Source organism: Lissotriton vulgaris, chromosome 6 (genome assembly GCF_964263255.1).
Source record: "Lissotriton vulgaris chromosome 6, aLisVul1.2, whole genome shotgun sequence".
NCBI lineage: Eukaryota > Metazoa > Chordata > Amphibia > Caudata > Salamandridae > Lissotriton > Lissotriton vulgaris.
Window position 1 is genome coordinate 978527014 of NC_141694.1, and position 25336 is coordinate 978552349.

Sequence of the window (25336 nt, forward strand, 5' to 3'; positions counted from 1 at the left end):
TAAGCTGTTAGATAAAACAGGGACAAAAACCATGCTGACAAATACAAAATTGATCTATTCGCAAACATTTTATGAAAAAATGATTACATTTGGTTTTGATTTATGGAAAAACAACATTGAAACAAAAACCATCTGGGGTACAAAATATTGGCAGGTACAAGGCCTAGAAGCATTATTTCGAGCCTGCATGATCCCAGAACAAATAATGTTCTGGAATGACACGATTCAACAAACTACCTGTTTTGGCCTAGCCAAAATCAAAGATTTAAACAAACCGTCTATTCCAAAGCCAGTACCTGATAACACAACCACAGATATTGAGATAGACGTATCCAAAATTTTACATCAAAACAGAACACATCCTGATTGGAAAAAGTGGTTAATCTGGCCAACAGTCACAAATAAATGTCAAGATAGATTCCTGAATAAAATACAGGGGTTAAAAATGACCAGACCAGACCCTAGATACTCCCAGAGACAACATCCGGGGATAGTAACAACATACAGTGTAGGGAAACTATGCCTTGAATGGCTACAAACATCCACACTGGCACAAATTAAGCAACACTTGTCTATACTTAAAGATGGTGCTGACTTGCGCGATTTCATAATGGGACCACGCAAACAGCGTCAAAAACGTTTCATAGCGGCCAGTATATACGCTGCTTACAACGAGGCATGGAAAGTGACTCAAATTGAGACAGCAGAGAAAATACGAGAAATTGATCGTATTAATGTGGAAAAATCACTTTCTGTTGTGGACAACGGGTTAATGACTCTGTCCTCCAGAATATATTCACTGGACAGTATTGTATAATCTGCTATAGATATAATAGATCAGGACTTGCTAATGTTACAACATGGTCAGTCCCAATTACGTTCTATTGTACAGCTAGGCTGGACGTTGCAAAACCTGCGTTCAGGCTATGTGCCTTGGCGTTTAATCAACACAACGTCATTGTTCTCTATCTTTAACCTTACTGATAAACAAATCAGTTTGGCACAGAAAGGAGCAGATTATACGATTCTGAGCATTGAAAAACTTGAGAGATTACCATTGACAATGTCAGAAAGACCTGTCATTGAATGGATAATACACGGGATTATCACAATTCCGATAACTACTTTCCAATTTAAAAAATGCCAAGAGTATATACCAGCAGGCCAGTATGAAAGGTTCGGTAAAGGGTACATTAAGTCAACATGGAAATTACCTTATACACACACGTTATAGTGACAAAAACCAGAATGTATTTCTTAGTGATTGTTTACAATTATTACCACTAAGCGGTATACTTCTGTGTCAAGGTATTAATTTACATGGGGCCTGTGAGGGGACTTCAAATAACCTTTCATGCCACCAGCACGGCACACCTGCAACACAGATAGAGCCATTCTTTAGACCACTTTCTAACGGAAGTTACGTTCTAATAACGCCCCACAGCTGTTGTGGCATGGTGCCAGGGAAAGCATATCTCTTAAGCGTCAGTTCCATGGTCACTTGCTGTATGCAAGCATTGTATCCTAACGGCCCTGAAGACTCAGAGGCGACGATTTGGCCTCAGTTGAATAGCTCTCCTATACAAATTGATACTTTAAGCAGAATGAAGTCTGTGCTTTTACAGACAACAGTGCCCATCACGTCATCAAAAGTCCTACGTCTAAACTGCTGTTTGTTATTCCAATGCTCAGGGCCTATAGGGAAAATAGGAACTACACTACAGCATAATAGCCCCGAAAATCTGGGACCCCCAGGCCCCCCCGAGTCGGTTCCCAACTGGAGCTTGCGAAGGCTAATGCGTCTCCGACCATTACCCCAGATCAGAGTAGTTAGAATGGTATTAAGTGTGGTAAACACGTGTTGGGGGACGGTCACAGCTAGGTTTACAAAATAATACAAGAGGCGTGGGAACATAACCATCTTAGAGATTGCGACTCTGCCCATAATGAACAGGAGCAAGGAGATCAAAAAACCCACGCTGCTCCAGAGCCGGGTACTGGCACGCTTAATATTATCATCAATTTGGTCCTCTGGTGATCTATATACCTGGATCCCCAGATATTTGAACGTGGTCTGCGCGACCGGTATCTCGTGTGTCCCGAAGCGGATGGAAGCGGGGTGTAGTGCCTCATTGAAATAAAAGCCTGTCGATTTTGCTGGGTTGATGGCCAGGCCCGATACTTCCTCAAAGCGGCAAAAAATATCATAGAGAGCCGTGTGATCTGCTTCTAAGTCCCTGAGGTACAACAAGATGTCATCCGCGTATATGGATATCAAATTATGAGTACCCCTGATCGATCTACCCATCTGGGCTTCATGAGCCCGGAGGGCTATAGCCAGAGGTTCCGGTGCCAAAACAAATAAAATCGGGGACAGGGGACATCCCTGTCGGGTGGCCCTGTACATGAAACTATCCGACACGTACCTGCCCGTACGCGCCCTGGCCGAAGGGTCTATGTACAATAGTCTAATCCACCTCAGGAGGGAGTCAGGGAGGCCAAAGCGGCTCAGGGCCTCAAACATAAACGTCCATGACAGGGAGTCGAACGCCTGTTTTAGATCTAACGCTATACAGCCTGCCCAGGGATATTCCTGTGGCGTGCTTGTGATGAGGGCATGCAGTCTCCGAGTGTTCAAGGATGTACTCTGTCCCCGGAGGTACCCGCATTGATCCTGATGCACCAGTGCGGGTAGGTGGGATTGTAAGCGCAGGGCTATGGCCTTACTCAGGATCTTATATTCCGTAGAGAGCATTGATAAGGGCCTATAATTTGCCATGCCCAAGGCATCCCTGGCGGGTTTAGATATTGATGTAACCAAAGCTTGCTTCGTCGTTGCCGGTAGATGTCCTTCCTCAAACGCTGCCTTAAACACTTTATCCAGGACAGGCGCTAGAGTGTCTAGGTATGTCGCATAGAACTCCACCGGGAGTCCGTCTATACCCGGTGTCTTATTGCGGTTAAGGGAACTAATTGCCACCCGTATTTCATGTTGCGTAATGGGCCCGTCCAAGTCCCTCTGTGTATCCTCCGACAGGGTAGAGAACGGGAGGCCATGCAGGAGCACAGACACACGTTCTGGGTCCTCTAAGTCAAAAGAAGCGTATTGTGCTCTTAGGTGGTCTTGGAACGCTTTGTTAATCTCAGATTGCGTGCGGGCCAAACCGCCAGACATGTCACGTATCTGTGCTATCACCGGGGGGTCCGGTCGGTCCTGTACCAGGCGGGCCAATAGTGTACCTGATCTATCAGTATCAGCGTGCTGACGGCACAAATATACTTTATAATCAATGTTTCTCAGCGTCTCCAATACTTCCCTATGATCTATATTCCCTTTCTGCAGCTCCCCCTTCTTCTCAGGATCTACACTCGTCTCCCTTTCCAATATCTTTAAGCGGTTCTCCACCTCACAGAGTTTACTGTAAATTTCCTGTCTGGATCCTACCAACTGGCCTATGGCTGCTCCCCGTACCACAACATTCATGGCATCCCATACTACTAAATTAGAAGAGGCAGAGTCCCAATTTTCTCTAAAGTAATTAGACAATGTGTCAGAGAGCGTCGCGCGGAAGGGACCGTCCTCCAGACGGAGCGGGTTGAGCCTCCAGGTAGGTACAGGGGTCAGCACCCTTCCCCATAGGAGGCTGAGGGACAGGGGTCTATGGTCAGAGAAAGTTTTGGCTAGGTACTCTGGGCTCCCGCTCCTAGAAATCAGTGACCTGGAGCATAGAAATCGGTTTATCCGAGTGTGGAGGTTGTGTACGGTGGAATAGAATGAGTATTCCTTCTAATCTGGATTCAAGGCACGCCATGCATCCATCAAGCACCAGCCCTCCGCCCAGGTTAGAAGTACTTCAGACAGCGGCGAGGCTCCAGTCATTTGGAGGGATGGTGTGATCTATCCAGATCCAGGCTCGGGACCATGTTCCAGTCTCCGCCCAATACCCAGGGGACGTTCGCACCGTCCAAGAGTGCCAAACCAACTGTGTGCAGAAATGTATCCTGCTAAAAATTCGGGGCGTATATACTGCAGAGTACAATTAATTCGCCATCTAGGGTACCTTTCACCAGAATAAATCTCCCCTGCTCATCTACTTTCCTCTCTATCTCCTCAAATGGCTTCTTATGTCTGACCCAGATAGTCGCCCCCCTGGAGAAGGCCGAGTAAGTCATAGAGTAATTAGTACCTCTCCACTTCTTTCACAGTTTCTTGGCTTCTGTTACCGTAAGGTGGGATTCCTGGAGGAAAGCAACTTGTGTGTGATGCCTAAGCAGGAAGGAGTGGATCCGGTGTCTTTTCTGTATCGCCCCAAGCCCCCGCACATTCCAGATAGTGAATCGATATTCTACAGCATCAGCCATAATCGTCTATTGCCAAGCATATTAGTGTCAGTGGGCTCACAGCGCAAGCCCATGTAACTAACGACCAGGAGACTACATATTCGGAAATTACCTCCCAAAACTGAACAAAAAAGGCGCAGCAAAACAACACTGCGGGGCCAAACAGAAGAACAGTAAACAAATAAGTCCTAGGACGAGTGCGTTCGCCATTGGAGGGGGGGTGGCCAAGCACTACTACTGTAATCTGTGTATTCGCACCGGGTACCGCTGGCTCAACGGCGTGCCGTCCTAGTGGCACCATGTTAGTAAAAATCTGCACGTAAACACGTACTGCAGATGCCCTCACCATGTGAACCAATAGACCCACTAGGGTCGCACTCAACCAGGGTTCTCGCCCTACTCATTCCATCTCACAAGTGCAAGGAAGCAGCGGGTATGCACATTATAAACAGCGTTCAATACTTATTACCAAACCCATGGATATCTGTTTGTACTATGAGTGAACAACAGCAAGCAGTGAGCACAAAGTAAAGGATATCGGGGGCTGCAGGTAACCAGTCCACTCCAAACAAAGCCGTGTACCCCTTTAGTTATCCAGCATATCATCTGCCGCTCGGAGTGTGACAGTAGGGAACAGGATCACACTGTTGTCCGAGTCAGAGGGGACCGTGCTGTCATCAGAGTCCGTTGGTATCATCCCCGAATCCTCTCTGAACGTGCCCACCATCGCCACGGCACCCGACTGATCCTCCATCTGTTGTTCCCGTGATGGGCCAAGTTTCCCTATGCTCCTCCTTGCATTTGGGGAGTCCTCTCTTTCTTGACCCGAGTCTCTCCCCGAGCCACCGGTAGCTATATCCTGAGTAGCGTCCTGACTCCCGTCGATGCCCATCACCTCCAGCCATTCCTCGACATCGGATGGGCTCTCGAAGAAATGTGTTTTTCTGCCGTGGATGATATTCAGTCGGGCTGGGAAAAGCAGCGCATATTTCAACTTGGCTCTTTGTAGCTTCTTCTTTACCTCCACATATGAGGAGCACTGTTTCTGGACCGTATTGGTATAGTCTGGGTAGAGGGACACCCTTCGGTTTTCATATTGGATAAGGCACTTCTCACGGGCTTTCTGCAGCAAAACATCCCTATCTCGGTAGTTAAGTAATCGTGCTATCATAGGGCGGCCTGATATGGGCCTACCGGTCGGGATCCTGTGCGCCCGTTCTACACAAGTGTGGCGATATACCCTCCATAGTAGCATTGTCTCGGAACCACTGCTCCATGAAATCCTCTGCATGGGCCCCCTCACAGCGTTCCGGAAGGCCTATGACGCAGACGTTGTTGCGGCGATTCCGACCTTTCCGCGTCCTCCACGCGGTCCATGAGGGAGGCAACCTGCTGCTGTAGTTGCTGAATAGAGGTGGATTGGTCTGCCACAGTCGGCGTGAGTTCGGAAAGGGCAAGTCCCTGGTCTTTTACCTTGTCCGCCAATTTGCCATGGTCTGCCTTTAACAGTGATAGATTTGTGGTTAGGGCCCCCAGATGATGTTCCATTGCCGACCTGGAGTCCATAATTTCTTTCAGGATTAAGTCCAGTTTGTTCTCCTGTTGATCGCCGGCGTAATCCGACCCAGAAGCGCTTGATGGAATCCTCCCTTCTCCAGTGCTCTCCATGTTGCGCGTGAGCTCTTGACCTCTGAGCCCCTCCGCCACCTTTGCCCCCTTTTGCACCATGATGTTCCTGAAGTGCGCCGAACCCGTACTTTGTAAGATAGGAGCCTTCTGAAGAGAGCGAGCCCCCCCTCCATGGCGGTATATGTCAGCGGTCTCTTCCGACCTCACCAGTTCCTCCGGGAGTGTCCACTCGTCCAGGTCAATTCGCCCCTCCCTCGGGCTCCACACAGGGTCCCAAGGGCCAATATTCACAAAGTCGGAGGTCGCAAGGTACCAGGGCCTCCAGAGTCCTGTCGGGCGTTCACCCAGGCCAGCAGTCCCACACTCTCAGCGGGCTTCACTCCATAGGCCGCCTCCCCTGGGCCTGCAGGACGCAGCCAAGAAGACAATGAGGCAGCTCCACGTGTCTCCCCTCACCGGCAGTCTCACCTCCGCCAGTGTCTCAGCAGCCCGGCTGTTCCGTCCCTCCGATGGGGTCCGGGCCGTAACTTTATGTGGCGGGATGGGGGGGGATTCCCAAGATCAGTTCTTTCCCCATGTCGCTCTCTCTTCTGCATCACATCACCAGTGCTGTCTCATTTGTTTGCCTGGGTGCTCCGTGGGTTCCTCTCTTCAGTCACCCGCCCCTGCTCCTTCGCGGGCAATGTGTCAGTCCTCCACCGCTACCAGACCTCCGCAAACACAGGCCAACCCAGTCCCGTGGCAGGCCCCAGCAGACTCTAAGAGCTGGGGTCGGCACTCACCGCCACCCTGTGGGGTCCGGGTCTCCTCCCCCTCGAGATCTTGCGGTGTCACAGGGAGGCACCTCGCAGCCGCCTCCGGTCGGGTCACACCGCGTTCCGAGTGCTCCGGAGCGCCGGACCAATCACTTCCGGTCCCGCTGACCCCAGTGGCTCCGGGCTCACTCCAACTGCAGCTCCCGGGTTCTTCCCGTATGCGTGGCGGTAGGCCCAATCCTCTTCCGACTCACATTATGGAACAAAATCTGTACGCCGATGGGTCATCGTATCACCGCAGGGTTCCAGCGTCGATCCGCCACCTTCCGCTGTGGGCAGGGTTCCAGCAGATGCTTTTTTTCAGATTTGCCACCAGGCGGACCTGGAGCACTAGCAGCAGCAGACCACATTCGTGTCAGGCTAGACATGATAGTTAAGAATAGACTGACTGCTTCCAAGGCTACTTAAAAATGATTTAGAATGTGATGCAAGCAATGTTCCATTCAAGGAAATTGCTACCTTTGTGGCTGAAATGCACTATGTCCCTTTCAAACAATAGTGTTTCCTTCTCACGGAAGGAAGCTCATTTAACGTCTTCCCCTGCACTCTGTATGTTGGACTCTGATACTTAATATGGATTATTGGTAAGGATAATCTCTATTTTTGTATCTCTGTCCCACTTTCAAAAAGGCCCCGGTGCTTGGAGTGGTTCAGAGCACTTTACCATTCCCCCTCCTGCTTGCCTTGCAGTCATGAATACAGATAGTAACCTACTGCATAACGTCTGATTTCTCATCCTCCTTTTTGTGGCCTCTTCCACAAGGACAATTGGACCTGAGGCGCTCTGATATCATAAAGCTAAAGCAAGATGTTGTCTCACGTGAGGGCCACTCTGTTGCCTAACAAGCAGCAGGATACATTTATCTTGGTACTAAAATGAGTAGCAGGGTAGACAGGATGCCCAAATGAAGACTAAGATGGCAAGATTAAAGAAATTAGGGAATTTTTTGAGACTTCTAAATTTGTATGAACGTAATTTTGAGCATAAGAGTCTCAACTTCCCTATTGCTTAACTGGTAGGAATTGCCTAAAATGATGATGAAGATGCTATTCCTAGCTTTTATTATTCCCATTAACTGTAGCATAGCTCTTCCCCGCTCAGTTTATCAGCTGTCTTAATTGCTACTGATGTACCATATCCTAAAACAAATTAAATGAGATGGGTGCGCTGCCAATTGGCTGGCAAAAGATCTCTTTATCTATGTCCTAATGTACATGCTACAGTTGTTTGGAGAGTGTTAGCAAAGGAGGCATGGGATTCAGAGAATTGTGGGAGGTTAAAAACACAAATTCAGATTTGATTTTTTAAAGTGACGTTGATTTTCAAAATAATACAGACTCCATAGAATTGATCTCTTTACCCTTTATAAAAATCAAGATTGTTTGTACTGCTTATAGTAAATGTGCTAACAGTGGACTTTTCCATCTGCAGATTATATTGAATGACCAGCAGTTGCAGTGTTTCACAACAGAATTTCTCTGCATTGCCGAGACTGAAGAAAAAAAAAGCAGTCTTCTGGCATATAGCATCATTTCACCAGTTTATATGGTAAGTAAATTTCACAATCATTCCTTTAGGCATTAAACAGACTTTCTCAGCATCTGAATGTCCTCACTACCTTCCAGTGGGGGCCTGTGCTTGAATATAATTTCTGTCAAGATGTAAGTAATATCGATCACATTGTGTTGGTCATGATAGTTAATAATAGACTGACTGCTTCCAAGGCTACTTAAACATAATTTAGATCCTGATGCTAGCAATGTACTTTGGTAAATAAATTAATACCCCATCAATCGGAATTTCTAGAATGCTATCAGAAGGCAAAGAAAGAGGAGTTCGTGGTGCAGAGTTAAGGCTTTATTCAAGAACTCGAGTTAAGGGAGAGCTCCATCACCCAGCATGTTCAGGAGTGGTCTAAAGCTTCATTCACACAGCAGAATATTTATACATATCCAATCAGTAGGCAAAAGAAAGAAAAAGGAAGTGACAAGCAGAAGTGACAAACAGTAATTTCAAACAAGATGTGTCAAGGTATTGGCATGTCCTATGTCTGTGAGAGTGCATGTGATGTTGAAATGTGTTCTTGCTCTTTTCAGTTGAAGGCCCTTCCTCATCCGGGGGGTTTTATCTCTGGCTTACAGTCAAGAACAGGAACATTTCTTAAAACAGGAACTATCTGCTGCTGTTTCCCAGAACTGGCAGAACCACAGGAATGTGTGGTCAATGAACTGAGATGCCAGGTGCAGGGTGTCTTGCTCGTGGGTCTGAAGACAAAATGGATGACACACACACAAAATGGGTGCTTGTCTGAATAAAGATGGCTACCAGGCAGAAACAGGGAAATGATGGGGCACAATTGTCAATTTTATTTCCTCATTCCCTCCTTGCCCCAGAGTGTACCTGTTTCTATATCTCAATTTGCATGAGATTGTCTATGCATTCCTGTAGCATAATTCTTTCCTTTTCTTTCTGCTGGATACGTGGTGGAATGCAGCTTGCAGCGCATAGTCTGCACAGGGCGGGGCCACATTGGATGCAAAGGCAGCATCCAGTTATTACCAGGAGTATTATGCCTGTTGCTGACAGCAATTCCCAGCCCCAGGATGATACTATTTTCCAAAACCAGTCAGACCATGTCCAAGTGCCAGGTTCTTGATGTAGGCTGGTGGCTATCTTGTGTAATTTTGTTATAGCCGTATATCAAACGGAGAGTTATCAGGAATGAAAACACAGCAGCTAGAGCCGATAATTTTACAGGGTCCGCCCCTGTCAGCCAGGATGATGTCAAGGACAAGGCGGTCTTGGAGAGCAACCAATCTTATGGCAGACTGTTCCGAAGTCAAATTCCACATGGCAGACGCAGTCTGATTTACAACAGCCTCCAGGGTCCTTGTGAACCTGCGTATGAGTTTGCTGTTCTGCACAGGACCGACAAAGAAAATGAAACCTTTGTTGAAGTCTGTATATTGTTCCCATGTAGTTTCCGTTTGATCAACCCTGGAGGTGTCTGTTGTTCTTTTATGTCTAATATGGGGTACAAGGAGGTCTCAGTGGTAAGTGGATGGGGCCACAAAGACAGGGGGTAGCAGAAATACTATGTAGCATGTCCCCCCCTCCCTCCCCAGTTCAAGGGCAGCTGCACATAGGCCGTTTGCCCGCAGACAAAAGAAGTATGGCGAGATGCTGGAAATTATGATTTTCCTTTGTCCTCAAAGCGGTATGGCAGTCACTGTGTCCTAATGGAACAGAGCCATTTTATTTTTCCGGACGCACAGGTGCCCTTTTACTGTTGAGACCGGGATGGAAGGGGGCCCGGTATTCATTTTAGGTTTGGTATTTAATATCCTATAGGACATGGTCACGTTCCCCTGCTTGTATTCTTCGCTTTCTAGAGCTGTACCTGTCGCCTGGGAATTTCCATCCTCATTTTGGTAGCAGGCAGCATCAAGGACCTTATTCAAGTCCCCCCAAGGCCACCCATTCTTGCATGAATTATTTCCATCAGGGCAGGAGGTGGGGGTAGTGTTGTCGGCTGTTATCAGGGCGAACCAGGCCTCACAAGTCCCATTATAAGAAAACGGGAAGGGGAAGAGAGGCATCCCACCTTTCTTTTGATGAGGTGGGAGGCGCCCACATATCCAGCAATATGTGCTATTGCTGGCTTGATGAGTATAGTGTAGCTTCTGTATAAAGGTATTATTCTGCAGGGCTAGTCAATGGGCTTGCTCATGAGGGGGTAGGTCATGATATGTGTGTTCCTGGGTGCCGTTAGGTGCATGGGAGGTATGTGGTGCTGGCGGGAAGACAATGTGGAGGACCCAACCGAGACACGTCATGATAGTTATCAAGAAAAACAGTATTATTAAACATATGATAGAGCCGCTATGCAACTTCTTGACGTTCTTCTTTCGGCATCTCACTTTCTCTTTCTCCCACATAGTCAGGGTGTCTGAGTCTGTCACCATGCTCTGACCACTTCACCACTGGACCTGTGTCCGTGGACTTAATCAGCCAGAGTCCGGGTGGCAGACCTCAACTTTGACTTATATTCCTGTTGTGGGGTCTGTTCTAAGGGCAACAAGGATTGTTCAGTCACAGTGTCACTAGGTTTGGCAGTGCTGGCAAGGGAGTCTATTTCTCCAAAGTACTTTTTACAATGACTGGCATGTAACCAGCCTTTTCTACCTTCAATCTTCACTGCAGTTCGCGTAGTCAGGAGCACCAACTTCAGCTCTTTCCACCTGGGCTGGAGGGGATTTGTTCTGTCGAAGTTGCGGACCAAGACCCAGTCACCGGGTCAGATGGTGTGCTCTTCAGGGTTGGTTTTGTCTGGGAAGGCTGCAGCCACCTGTGAACGACAAGAACGGAGTGCAGACATCAAGGAAGCCAGGTAATCTGTCAGAACAGAGCTATCAACATCAGTAATGGACTTGGGTCTGGGTATTCCCCATATGTTAGGGGGTCTACCAAACACAATTTCATAGGGGGCTAGTCCTGTCCTTGAATGCGGGATCATCCTGGCATAGAACAGTGCCACTGGAAGTGCTCTGACCCAATCCACCCCTTTCTCTGCCACTACCTTCGCCAGTTTAGTCTTGAGGGCCTGATTATATCTTTCTACCAGTCCTGCAGCCTGCGGGTGTTGGACACAGTGGAACTTCCAGGTATAGCCTAGGCGGAGTGAGACGTTTTTCATGAGCTCTGAAGAGAAGGGCTGGCCGTTATCTGAGAAGATGACGCGGGGCAGCCCATATCGGGGGAAGAATTCTCTGACCAGTTGTTTAGCTGTCGTGGCTGCTGTATAATCAGGGACTGGATAGGATTCTACCCATCTGGTCAGGGCATATATGACCACCAGGACATATTTCAGTCCCCTACATCTATCCATTTGGATATAATTAGGGCTCCCGGTTTTCCGTTTTTACGGATTTTTACATATAAATACAGACGGAAAACAAGTTTTCCTTTATCTGTATTTATATGTAAAAAACGGGAAAATACTAGTACATTTTGTTGTGCTGCAATCTGGTGTCTCCCCCTGCTTAGAGGGTTAAGAGGTGTCAGCCCGGGCTGAGACACCTTCCCGGGCAGACACTGAGCTGTCAGCCCCACCCGAGCACTTCACAGGTCTTTGAAAGACCATTAAAGTTGTTAATGAGGCTTTTCCCCTTTTAGAGCCCCTGCCGGAGTCAGATTAGGAGCCTCTATTCACACCATTGTTGTGTGAGTTGTGGCTCTTGTATCATGTGCTGAAATGACGCACTGGTAAAATCATTTGTAATTATTTAATGCACACGCACTCTGTGTTTAATGAAACATTTAATTTCGCTTCATGCAGCCTGCCTGTTGGAATGCAACAAACATTTTAAGATATTATGAAAGCGTTTAAAACATGGACCATGTTTTAAACGCTTTCATAATATCTTAAAATGTTTGTTGCATTCCAACAGGCAGGCTGCATGAAGCGAAATTAAATGTTTCATTAAACAACACAGAGTGCGTGTCCATTAAATAATTACAAATGGTTTTTCCAGTGCGTCATTTAAGCACAATGCGCGATGTCATCAACCAATCGGATGTCCTTGGCTGGTGGATTTTAAAAGTGGTGGGGTAGTAAATTTTAGATACGAAATGGCAATACACACACAGAAGGCGCAGGTCTCAGTCTTCAACACAAGTTCAGTGCTGATGTGTGAAGCGGTTTCAGTGCCTAATGTATTTTTAAAAAAAGGGTGCCCGGTCCAAAACTTTTGTCCAGCAGCCACAGTCGCATCTGTAGAATGTCAGGTGTGCAGAATACGAAAGCTGTGTAGTTCTGACTTAATTTCATGCCTCTTTCATACCCCACCAGACACTCTCTGCCCCTTTATTTCATTCTGGTACAAAGAGACCTGGTGGGTTACAGCCACTTCAAATTGAATAGATACTACAACATCATCCACACAAACCATCTGCATGTTTTTTCCAAACAAAGGAAGGGCTTATGTGATTGAAGGCACTAGAAGAGATATGGTTCGGGTGTTTGTCCACCCAAAAAGTAGGATTCCTACTAGTCCATGAATTTTAGCGAACACCTCAAAGTATGCTGAGATTACAGGCCCACCTGGTAAGATCGCAGGCCAACTAGTTCACATGGCTGGAAAAGTAAAATTTCAAGTCCCAGAATCCAAACTGGTGTTGGTGAAAGTACCTGGGCTCGATGACAGTAAATATCATGACAATGGCCTCGACAGTCATGATGATGATGTCCGCTTTGCAGTTTTGATAGATTATAACTGTGTGTGCAGTCATGCCCGTTGTGCAAAGGCATGCTGTTTAGTCTGGGCTCTTCCACCACACAGCAGCCCACCAATGAAACAAAGGAGGTTACAAAAAAACAACCATATTCCAATACTGAAAATTATTCCTCTGTCAATTATGTGTTTTCTTTCTTTAGATAAGCACAGCCCTACTGTGCTTCCGGTGGCAAAAATGCACCCCTGTTCTGTCATCACTACATTGAAAAACTACAGCTACCTGTTAATTTCTGACTATGAATTAATGAGGCTGGTGCTAAATATACTACAGGTTTTTCAGCGTATAGTGTTGACCAATAACAACTGAGCGCATGTGTGCATTGTCAATTTAAATAAATGTGGAAAAATACTAGCTGTAGCGCCGTCTTTTGCTTGTGGCAAAAATAAATGTGGATAAATACAGAAAAAATGCCCGAAAAATAAATATGGATAAATACAGACGGAAATGGCAAAAAAATAAATACCATAAAACCGGGAGCCCTAGATATAATCCATCTGAAGAACTTCGAATGGGTGGTCTGGTGGATGGAACCCACCTTGCTCGACTGGGGTACCTTTCCCTGGATTGTGCTGGGAACATATCATATGTGTCTTTGCTCGTTGCTTTGCTGCTGCTCTAAGGTGCTTGTTGTACCATATATCTTTTATACTGTCCAACATGCCTTTTTCCCCCAAATGTGCTGGTTCATGTATGGTATTGATGATAACCTGGACCATCGCATCCGGTAGGTACCACACAGCTCTTTCTGGTTTCATCCATCCCTGTTCTGTCTGTACCCCTCCATTGTCTTTCCATTCCTGTATCTCTGAGTCTGTGGCATGTTTTTGTACACTGTGTACGTCTTGGAAAGGATCTCGAACTGTGTGTGTGCTTTGTTGTTCTGTAGTGTTAGTAACTCTGTCTGGGCTGTCTTTTTGGCTGTGAGGTCTGCAAGCTCCTTTCCCTTGGAGATGTCATCTGTCCCCTTTGTGTGCGCTTTACATTTTATTATTGATATTAGTTTGGGCAGGTGTATGGCTTCCAGTAATTGTGTGATAAGTTCGGAGTGTTGAATTTTGGCTCCATGTGAGGTGAGGAATCCTCTTTCCTTCCACAGGGTGCCGAAATTGTGTACTACTCCGAATGCATACTGGGAATCGGTGTACACATTGATGACTAGATCTTTTCCTAAATGGCAGGCGCGTATGAGTGCTATCAGTTCAGCTGCTTGGGCAGATAGTATGAAGATCCTGTGTGATTCAAGAACAGTAGTTCTCCAGTATTAGGGGTGTCTTTCATAGGTTCACATGCCTGAATCATTCCCCGTCGTCGGAGTGGGAGTCCCACGGTATATAAAAAAGCAATAATATGCCTGTAATAACCAAAAAACCTTGGTAATAACCAACCAGGAAGTAAAGTAGACTTAGCTTACAGGAGCAAAAGCTCCCACACTCATGACTATCCTAGTCATTTTGTTAGACCAAACTGCAGCCAATCAGGCAACAGCACCCACCAGAATGTTCTCCCCAGAGGCTCAGGCTCTCAGACTCTCAGATTTGCTACCGCACGTCGTGTGAAGGGAGTCTCCCTGAGCTCTGCTCAGTTTCTTCTAACTTTGGTTGGTTTGTTAACCTTCAAAGAATGTCTACTTCTAAATCCCTTTTTAGTGCTTGTGATTCCTGTGGGAAGCTGAGGCTGTTCAAGGAGGATCCTCACAAAAAATGCATCTACTGTCTGTATCCTGATCATGAGGCGAAGGAATGTAAAATCGTTAGAACCTTCCCTCAAAAGACCCTCAGGGACAGAGAGGGTCGTCTGCTCCTGTGGCTTCAGAGGATTAAGGACAAGGATAACCCTGTTTCAGAGGTAGGGAGCATTGCCTCAGGGTCTTCTGTCTCCTCTAAGAAGAGAAAATCTGAGGTTGAATTGGCTTCTCCTAGGGCTAAAACTGTGAAAAAGGCCCAATCCTCTCAGGATTCTGGGTTGCCTTCTACATACAAGAAGGTGTCTCCACCTGTGGTATCTGCGCCCTCAGGAAAATCTGGAAAGTCTGCAATTTCCAAAGCACCTGCCCATAAGGTTTCACCTCAGGCCTTGGCAGACTCAGGAGCAGCCTCATCGTCGCCATCTCGTCATGTGGTCACTTCTTCCACTTCAACAGTGATTTTTTCTTCACCAAAACCATCTATGGTGATGTCTTCAGCCTCCTCACAGTCGACGATGGTGTACGTCCAGGTGAGACCCATCCCGTCGAGGAAAATTGTCCCGTCGATCGTCGACGCTCCACCGTCGATGGGAATCCTGAAGGTACCGTCGACGACCTCTTCGGCGACGACTCAGGCATCGACGGCTCTTACCGTCGACGAAGAAGGCCTTTCCGTTGACGAGATCCCCGTCGACGAAGCTACTGTCGACGTCATCGTTGACGAAGTTACCGTCGATGACGCCTTCGACGACGAAGTTACCGTCGACGACGCCTTCGACGACTAAGTTACCGTCGACGAAGTTACCGTAGACGAAGAAGAATGATACGTCGACGACCTCGTCGACGAAGAAAATGAATCCATCGACGACCTCCTCGTTGACGAAACTGGCAATACCGTCGACGTCGACACCGTCGACAAAGAGAAAAACATCATCGTCGACGAGTTAATCGACGACGACGCCGCAACCGTCGACGGGCGCGCTGTCGACGACGGATCTGAAGGAAACAGGCTTGTCATCAACTTCAGTGGCTCCATCTACACCCCCACTATCGACCTGTACAGCAATGCAGGTGTGGTCGGCAGGAGCATCCACAATACCGTTGCCATCACCAGCTACCACTGCTTCGCTCCTACAGAAGCGTGGGTCATCCTCCACAGCTTTGTCTCCTTTACAGCTGCCAGATCAGTCGTTGGACTCTGAAGAGGAAGAATCCTACGAGGATGAGACATTTCGGGAAGCCAGGAGCCCTTCGGACTTGCTTATAAAAGTTCAAGATCTGGATCAAGAGGAAGAAGAAATTTCCCAGGAGCACGCTCATCGAGAGACTGGGTCTACACCTGGCATGCAAATGCCTGTGGATTTGTTCCAAAATCTCCAGTACATGTTAAGCGATTATTATCGCAGGTTTCCACCTTCAGAATCGGGCGATTCTCGTGTATCTACGCCGAGGCCAAGAGCATCTACTACAACTTTAGGGCATCAAGAATCAGTTTCTTTTGGGGCAGCGGAAGATGCACGCTCTGCACCACCCTCTTCTCCAATACAATCCCATCAGGCAGGGGGTGAAAATTTGTCTGAGGACGAGCGAGAGGATGGCGAATTAGACAACAAGTCGGTATCGTCGGAGTGGGACGACTATCGGGCACAAACTCCTTCTCCAGCAGCCCAGCCTGCTGCGGAATCTCCTCCGGTAGACATTGCCAGCTTCCATAAGATTATGGATAGAGCCACAAAGAGATTCCTCATATCCATGGTGGCTAAACAGGAGGAATGCTTCCTTTATGATTTTAAGGACTTGCCACAAAAACAATGTTGGTCTATTCCAATAATTGATTTTATATGGAAAGAAGGTTTAAAGATCATGAAGACGCCAAATTCTCTACCCGCAGTGCTACCTAGGGTAGATAAAAAATATAGAGCACCCAGTTCATCACCGGCATGCCTGGTGGGTCAGGCTAAGAAAGAGTCCGTAGTCACCCAGGCAGCACAAAGAAGAGTCAAGAATCCGTCTACACAAATCACTACTCCCCCTGATAAAGACGGTAGACGTCTTGACTCAATAGGGAAGAAGGTGTCTACTATTGCGGCAACCACAGTCCGAGCCGCAAATTCACTGGCAATACTTGGCAGGTATGATAGGCAAATGTGGTCCGACATATCACCCTATATCGACAAGCTTGGGGGTCAAAACTGCAACTTACCGGCTCCAGGAGGGGTCGCTTCCATCACCACCACCGCACAGCGCCACTGGGTCCCTGACGTTGTGGCCGCCCCCGCCGCTGTGCAGCGCCATCGCACGGCCGCGGAGCGGAGCGGACCACAACTCCCAGCGTGCCTTGCTGTACCCACCGCCCACTTCCTGCACAAGCGCCAGGAGGCGCTACAAAAGGCGTCAGCTCCCGGAGAGGAGTGGGGGTCAAAACTGCAACTTACCGGCTCCAGGAGGGGTCGCTTCCATCACCACCACCGCACAGCGCCACTGGGTCCCTGACGTTGTGGCCGCCCCCGCCGCTGTGCAGCGCCATCGCACGGCCGCGGAGCGGAGCGGACCACAACTCCCAGCGTGCCTTGCTGTACCCACCGCCCACTTCCTGCATAAGCGCCAGGAGGCGCTACAAAAGGCGTCAGCTCCCGGAGAGGAGCGGGGGTCAAAACTGCAACTTACCGGCTCCAGGAGGGGTCGCTTCCATCACCACCACCGCACAGCGCCACTGGGTCCCTGACGTTGTGGCCGCCCCCGCCGCTGTGCAGCGCCATCGCACGGCCGCGGAGCGGAGCGGACCACAACTCCCAGCGTGCCTTGCTGTACCCACCGCCCACTTCCTGCACAAGCGCCAGGAGGCGCTACAAAAGGCGACAGCCCCCTCCGCATCGCGGACGCGCGCGGGCAGCGCCGGGTAGAGGCCGGGCAGAGGGCGGGCAGTCTGTGGCCGTCCGGGGACTTCAGGGGACGGGACGGGCACCCCCCCTTCGATCTGCACGCCGGAAAATGGGTAAGCGCAAACTTCAAACATCTATCAATGGGGGCACAACTAAGGCTAAAATTGCGCGAAAAGCACCCGCATCATCTAACATAATGACTTTCCTGACCTCAGCTGTTGGCAGGTTAAACCAGGAAATTGCTGATAAAGAACGTGAACTAGGCTTGGACCCAATACTGGCGGATAGTCAAACTTTGCCTACACTGACCAGACAACCAATCCCTTTGGACCCGGTAATATTGATTGAAAAAGCTCCTATTACTAGGCAACTAGACACAGACAATGCACTGGTACAAGAGGGCCAAGAGGGTCAAGTGAATAATAGCCAAGTTCTTCAGCACTCTTCATATGACTGCACCCAGGAGCCTGAGCCTGAACCCCAGAATATCAAGCGCACTAACAAACAAAAGACACATGGTGCACCGCGTCGTAAGCAACAAAATACCTCATTGAGTGCCCTGGAAATCTCTATCAAGGACATGGTGGAGAAGGTCCTTGTTGACAAGCTTGAAGGGGTACTCATACAAATCTCCACTGACATTATAGACACTCTAAGGGAATGTGTTTCCAATATTCTAAAGAAATGTGATAGGATAAATAAATATATAACATCCTTCGAGAAAGATCCTCGGTGCCCACTTTCCAAAACCACCCCACAGTCTTTCTCCAACCTTCAGAGACAACCCCAATCCCCTATGGAGCAGGGGAATACTGTACCAACCTATCCCCAGATTCCACCTGCACCGCCACAAGTGTCAAATGGTCGTGGTTCTAGGCAAGGGGATAGCACACTTATCACCAAGCTACCTTTGGCACCTAAATCTTGTCCACCCCTAGCGGAGTCCATGGTACCCACTCAAGATGGGCATAACCCAGCAGGGCCCAGAAGGCAGCGCCCGAGACCGCCAGTTCACCTTCCACCAGAAGCTACACCTTTTGTTGCGATTCTGGTGAATATACCTGTATTAAAACCGGGGGAATCTGAGTCTAATGACTCACAGTTGGCCAATATAAAAACATGGTGTGATGCTAACTGTACTGGCCCAAATAATATCTCTGAATACATCCAGACAGGTAGACGTGTGGACTGGGTGGGATATTCTAAGAAGAAACTCTCTGGTGACTGTTTGATTGTTAACTTTAATAGACCCCATGAGGCCTCCCGTTTATTCTGGGATGCTACAGAGGTCAAAGAGGATAGGATTAGAGCAGTCCCCTTAGGATTCTTCTACCCTCCACCAGCACCACCTAAGACGCTCCCTGAAAGGGCTACTCGCAATGTTATACCAACTAAAACCCACTCTATTAGCTCTTGGGCGACCCAAACAACAGGCATGTTACCTAAAACCTATGTAACACAGGGATGCGAAACAAGAAATGGTTTGGAGCTAACAAACAGGTTCTCTGCTCTATCTAATCTGGAGGAAATTGATTGACTAGTTACTTGTGATATTATCAGTGACCCATTGCCCACACCTAACATTAGAAACGAAAGTGGTATTACTACTAACTTAATGAGCTGGAATATCGCAGGACTCCGCTCGAAAAGGGATGACATAAAATGGTTAGATCTATTAAAAAAGTATGATGTGACAGCCCTACAGGAGACGTGGGATATGGATTGCGATTTTTGGTTAGATGGGTATACATCCTATTTCTTAGCAGCACAACCTTCGATCTCTGGACGTAATAAAGGAGGGTTGCAGTTTTTAATATCAGTCAAAATGAATGGATCCGCGAAGGTATTACATACGTTATCCCAAAACTTTCTAGTCTTGGAAGTCACATTGATTAATAAATCCAAATGTGTTTATATTAATTTCTATAATGCCACCCAAAGTACAGGTGATATCGAAAATGTCTATTCTTTGAATGAGTTTATGCATAACTTTAAAGAGAGTCAAACCACGCCGATATATTTTATATTGTTGGGAGATTTTAATGTACATTTATGTCAACAAAACTGTCAGCTAAGAGATACTCTGAATATAGACATGTTTCAACCCCCACATTTTGAACATTCTGTTAAAGGGGCAGCTTTAGAAGATCTTCTTCTTGAGAATGAACTATATGAACCAGAGTTCTTTGATAGTAATGAAAGGGTCCCAACCTATAGTGCTAGGGATTGCAACACTATCATTGATTATATATTTATCTCACCGGTTATGTTGCAGAATGTTATTTTTTATAATGCTATACACACCACACACAGTGATCACAACCCAGTTGTGCTGAATATGGAGGATAAAAACCTATTTTTATTTAATAAAAACCCTGTAGTAGACATCGCTGCAGATATAATTACAAAGGATCAAGGGAGATGGGTGAAATGGAGTAAAATTATTCCTGAGGATTTCCTTTACTCCCTTAATGAGAAAGTGGGTAGCGACATTAATGTCTGCAGGGATCCACTGAGATTCAAAGGGAATATTATTGGGTCCTTTGAAGCCATCTGCCGCCAGGTGGCAGATGACCTAAAATGTAAATCCACAAAGAGAGAGAAAAAGGTAGAGGGGTGGTTTAACAACGAATGCTCCAAATCACATCGAGAACTACATAAAGCTTTGAAAAAGGTACCCCGTGATAGATTGGAAGTGGCTAGGCTTAGGAAACAGTATAACCTGGATATCCTAATGAGGAAAAGGGAAATAAAGAAACAGGCTTGGGAGGATCTGTATGAGAAAGCAACTTTGAGGGATAGCGCAAAATTCTGGACCATTGTCAATACCCCTCTGTTCAATGGGAAAGAAAATGCGCCACTGGAGGTAAATATCCCTGAGAGGGAATGGCTGGACCATTTCCAAAAAATCTATGGCAGCAATCTAGATTTAGGACAATCTGACCTAACACCGATTGACCCACAAGACACCCTACCAAGTTTTACCATTAAAGAGGTACAGAGTGCAATTGAGGATATGTCATCACAGAAGGCCCCCGGTCCAGATGGCGTACCCGCCGATATGTTTAAAACAAACCCAGCAATGTGGTCAGTTGTACTTGCTAACGTTTTTAATGTAGTTGGTATAGACAAGATAAGACCTCCAACTACTTGGTCACAGTCTGTCATCATCCCCATATTTAAGAAGGGTCAAAGGGGGGACCCTAGATGCTACAGGCCCATATCTCTGCTAGATTCCTCATTTAAAATCCTTGGTAAAATAATACTAGAAAGAATCTCAGCTTGGACCACTGATAAAAACATCTTGTGTGAAGCTCAGTATGGCTTTCGATCTGCCAGAGGTACAGAAGATCAATGCCTTAATTTACACCTTATACTGAGCAAATATACTGTAGCATCAAGGGGGGTGATGTATTTGGCCTTCATGGACTTGTCCACAGCTTTTGACCTAGTCAATAGGTCAAAGCTGTGGACAATACTCCTTGAAAAGGGACTGGACCGAGCACTTGTGGATTTTTTGGCGCGACTTCACAGTGATTTAAGGGCAACTATCCGCATGTCTCAAGAAGGGAATTGTACCGCTTTTTTTAATTCGGTAAGGGGAGTGCGCCAAGGGTGCATTTTGGCACCTATGCTCTTCTCCCTTTATATTAATTCACTGGGAGAGTCCCTAGAAGCGGCCTCTATAGACGTGCCCCGCATGGGTGGTTCCGTGATGCCGGTACTTTTATATGCCGACGACACGGTACTGATGTCAAGGACCCCTAGGGGTCTACAACATTTATTAAATACATTTGGGGCTTTCATGCAAGATCTGGATCTAGTGATTAACGTAGGAAAATCACATGTTATGGCTGTGGGTAATCGCAAGAGTAACACCAGAACCCTGTCCTGTAATGGTTCCGGACTCACCAAAGTTAAAGCCTTTACATACTTAGGAGTGGTGTTCGACGAGAAAGGGACATGGGCACCACAAATCCAGAACAAGACCGCTGCAGTAAAACGATCATCTGCTGCTATACTGGGGTTCGCAAAACGCCTTGGCGGTAAACCACCAGAGGCTATTCTATCCATATATAAAGCTAAAACCCTGGCAATAGCCAGGTATGGAGCCTCTATTTGGGGTTATAAGAATACAACCCACATTCAAAGAGCAGAGAATATATTCCTGCGATCCGTTCTGGGTTTACCAAAATCCACACCTGCTTTCTCAATCCATATGGAACTGGGGGTGGGTTACATTGAAGACATGTTGTCCCTGGCACCATTAAGGGCATGGATTAAAACTTGGCTTAATCCCAACCTAACACTTAATCACAAGATTATTAGAGACTGTATGGGGCGGGATCGAGTGGCAGAGATTGAGTGGCTCTCATACATTAAAAAAACAGCAGGATACCTGGGCCGTCCCGATCTATATACTAACCCGGAAGGCCTAAAAAAAGAAGACATTAGTTGGGTAAAGTCGGAATATACAAAGAAAAGAGAAGCTGAAAGAGAGTCATGCGAAATCACGAAGCCAACTGTGAGGTCACATTTTTTGACTATTACATCTCTAGCTATCGAACCATATTTGGCGATAGTAAATAAACCTTTCCACCGGTGGCTTCTTACTAAATTTCGCTTCAATCAGGCTCACCTCTTGCTGGGTGAATATAGTAAGTGGTGTAAGCCCCATGAGAACGCCCCCTGCAAGTGTGATGATTTCTCAGATCAGGACTCTTTGCATTTTCTCTTTTTTTGTCCTTTATTTAGAAATGCTAGAGAGAAATATATTAAGCCTATACTGAAAGATCAAAGGTTTACTCAAGTCAAACCGGCTTTCCTGTTTTTACAGCTAATGGAAACACCTTTAATTATGCATGGGGTAGCAAATTTTCTTACGTCTATTAGGTCCAGGCAAAAAAGACTTCAATCACCGACTATCTGATTCAGCCTCTTGCAAAAGTCTGTACCCCCTGTCAGGGTAGTACTATAAAATGATTGTATTATAGGCCTGTAAATATAACTGTAAATAGATCATCCAGCAAACTCTTTAGTACAATCTGTGTAAATGAACTGAAAATTTGAAGGATTCTATAGACAATGTAAATATGATGTAAAATCTTTGTATATATATCTTGATTACTATTGAAAATTTGTACATAATGTCTCGTGTTTTAACGTTGTTTATATAAAAAAATTCTTTTTTAAATCCCAGTGATCAATTTTGAATATAGCATACTTTTATGATTTTAACTTAATCGAATAAAGTGTTTTTGACTCTGACTCTGACTCTGAAGCTTGCAGAACCGGATCGAACTGAAGCAAAAAAGATCCTGCTAGAGGGAGAGAGCGTCTCCTCTGAGATAATTGATGCTGCAGTGGACGTGGCAGCAACAGGTTTTAGGCAGCTAGCAGGAGCAGCTGTACTCCGAAGGCAAGGCTGGTTAAAGGCTACGTCATTTCGTTTAGAAGTCCAGACCAAGATCGTGGACATGGCCTATGATGGAGAGTTCCTCTTTGGCCAACATGTGGACGAGGCATTACAATCAATAAAGAAAGACACAGAGACGGCACGGTCGCTGGGTTCTCTCCAGTTTCAAAAGTCTTCCTTTCGTGGCGCAAGAGGAAGAGGCAACTACTCGAACAGAGGAGGTTATAATCAGCAACGCTCCTACAGTAACAACCAAGGGAATCAGAGGTACGAGCCATACCGTCAGCAAACATATGGCCAAAGGAGAAATAATTACTCTCAACCAAGAGGAAAGACCTCTTATCGAGGGAGAGACAACAAGAGTAAGTGAGAAACACATCCCGCCACCACTTTGTCCCAGCCTGAAACAAATTGGAGGAAGAATATCCCGATATTACTCAAATTGGTCCAAAATTACCACGGACAGATGGGTTCTGGACGTAGTTTCCAGAGGTCACATTCTCGAATTCGTCAAAGCCCCTCCAAATTCTCCCCCAAAAGGTCCACCTCCAGCTCATCTCAAGGAGCTGTTTTCTCAAATACACTCAATGATTCGGAAAGGAGCAATAGAAAGGGTACCTCAACATCAAAGGGGAACAGGATTTTATTCAAGATTTTTCCTGATCCGCAAGAAGTCGGGGGAATGGCGCCCCATCCTTGACCTGCGTGCCCTCAACAAGTACCTCAAGAAATTATCTTTCCGAATGTTAACACTTCAAGAAATTCTCCAGTTTCTCTCAGTGGGGGATCACATGGCAACACTCGACCTTCAGGACGCATGCTTCCATGTGCCCATTTTTCCAAGACACCGGAAGTTCTTGCGGTTCAGAGTGGCTGGCAGAGACTTCCAGTTCAAAGTGCTTCCCTTTGGACTACGTTCGGCCCCCAGAGTGTTCACGAAGATGTTAGCCCCGGTGGCCGCACGCCTAAGACTAGAGGGAGTTCAAATGTATCCATATTTGGACGACTGCCTTATCAAGGCCAGTTCCATCGGCTTGGCAAGGACGCACATTCAAAGATGTCTATCACTATTCCAGAGCCTGGGTTTTTCAGTAAATTTCAAAAAATCTCACCTAACTCCATCACAGAGGAAGTCGTTCTTGGGAGCCACACTGGACACAAGACTCGCCCAAGTGTTCATATCAAAAGAAAGACAAGTGAAGATTCGCAAGATGTCCACAACACTGCTAGAAAGAAAGTGCGTTTCTGTTCGCAAGTTCAAGTCTTTCCTCGGGATGATCTCATCCTGTATTCCGCTCACCCCCAACTGTCGTCTGCGAATGAGACCTTTGTGAGAAGTTGGCCTAGTATATAATGCTCACTAATTCTAGTGATCACTTTGTACCATGCCAAGCAACCCTTATGATGATCGGTTGTAAGTCAACCTTATAGACCAGTTATCCTAGTGGTAACGTGGACAAAGCAGTCTTAGGCTAAACTCTGAAAGGCATGTGAAGCCAGCTGTATTACCATACACAACCCCCTTGAATACCAAATGAAAGGACACCACACAGATATATATTGAAAATATATATTGATTTATTAACTAAAAGTATCCCCTGGACTCTTTATGAGCACAGAAGCACACGCGTTAAACACAAGACAGTTTAAAATACACAAAAGTTGCACAATATGGATGAGCCCTTGGGGCCACCTAAACCATATACTAAGAAAGTGGTATAAGAGATACCAATCGGAAAGGAAACGGGCCTAGGGCCTTGGGAATCGCTGGAGCTATTCGAGACTAGCAGTGACTAAGTCGGGAAAGGCCCGCGGGACTCGGTGCAGTGTTTAAAGTGCACGCATTCACCAATGCAAAGTCTATGGTGCGTAAAAAGTACAAAGTTAGTTAGTTTGGAACCTTCTGAGTGACCTAGAAAGCTGAAACTTGAGACACAGGCCCTAGAGGTGTGTACCAGTGTAGGAACACCGGCGGAGCTGAGTTACCTTACCCACAGGAAGCGGGTGCACAGGGTCGAAGTAGTGTCGGGTTTCGTCACGCTGGTCGATGGGGCTTGGAGCTGAAGATGCTGCAGGCGGCTCGATGTGAAGAGATCCGGTGGATCCAAGGGTGGATCTGAAGATGTGAAGACCTGAAAGCAGAGGGGACAATGTTCAAAGTCACCGGCCAGTGACTACCGTGGAACCAGATTGGAACCAGGCGATGTCGGGTGCAAACAAGCGTTGAGGTGTAGCTTCTCTCTGCAGCCACGTGGACACCGGGGGTCAAGG

At 46.8% G+C, this 25336-nt stretch overlaps 1 protein-coding gene across 1 annotated transcript in view; it reads left to right on the forward strand.

Annotated features, from left to right (window-relative positions):
• Window positions 1–25336, forward strand: part of LOC147708272 (uncharacterized) — a 413470-nt gene that overhangs the window by 147446 nt on the left and 240688 nt on the right. The window contains exon 10 of the mRNA XM_086925333.1: window positions 8218–8334. Coding sequence (XP_086781459.1) covers window positions 8218–8334 — 117 coding nt within the window. The remainder of the gene's footprint in view (window positions 1–8217; window positions 8335–25336) is intronic.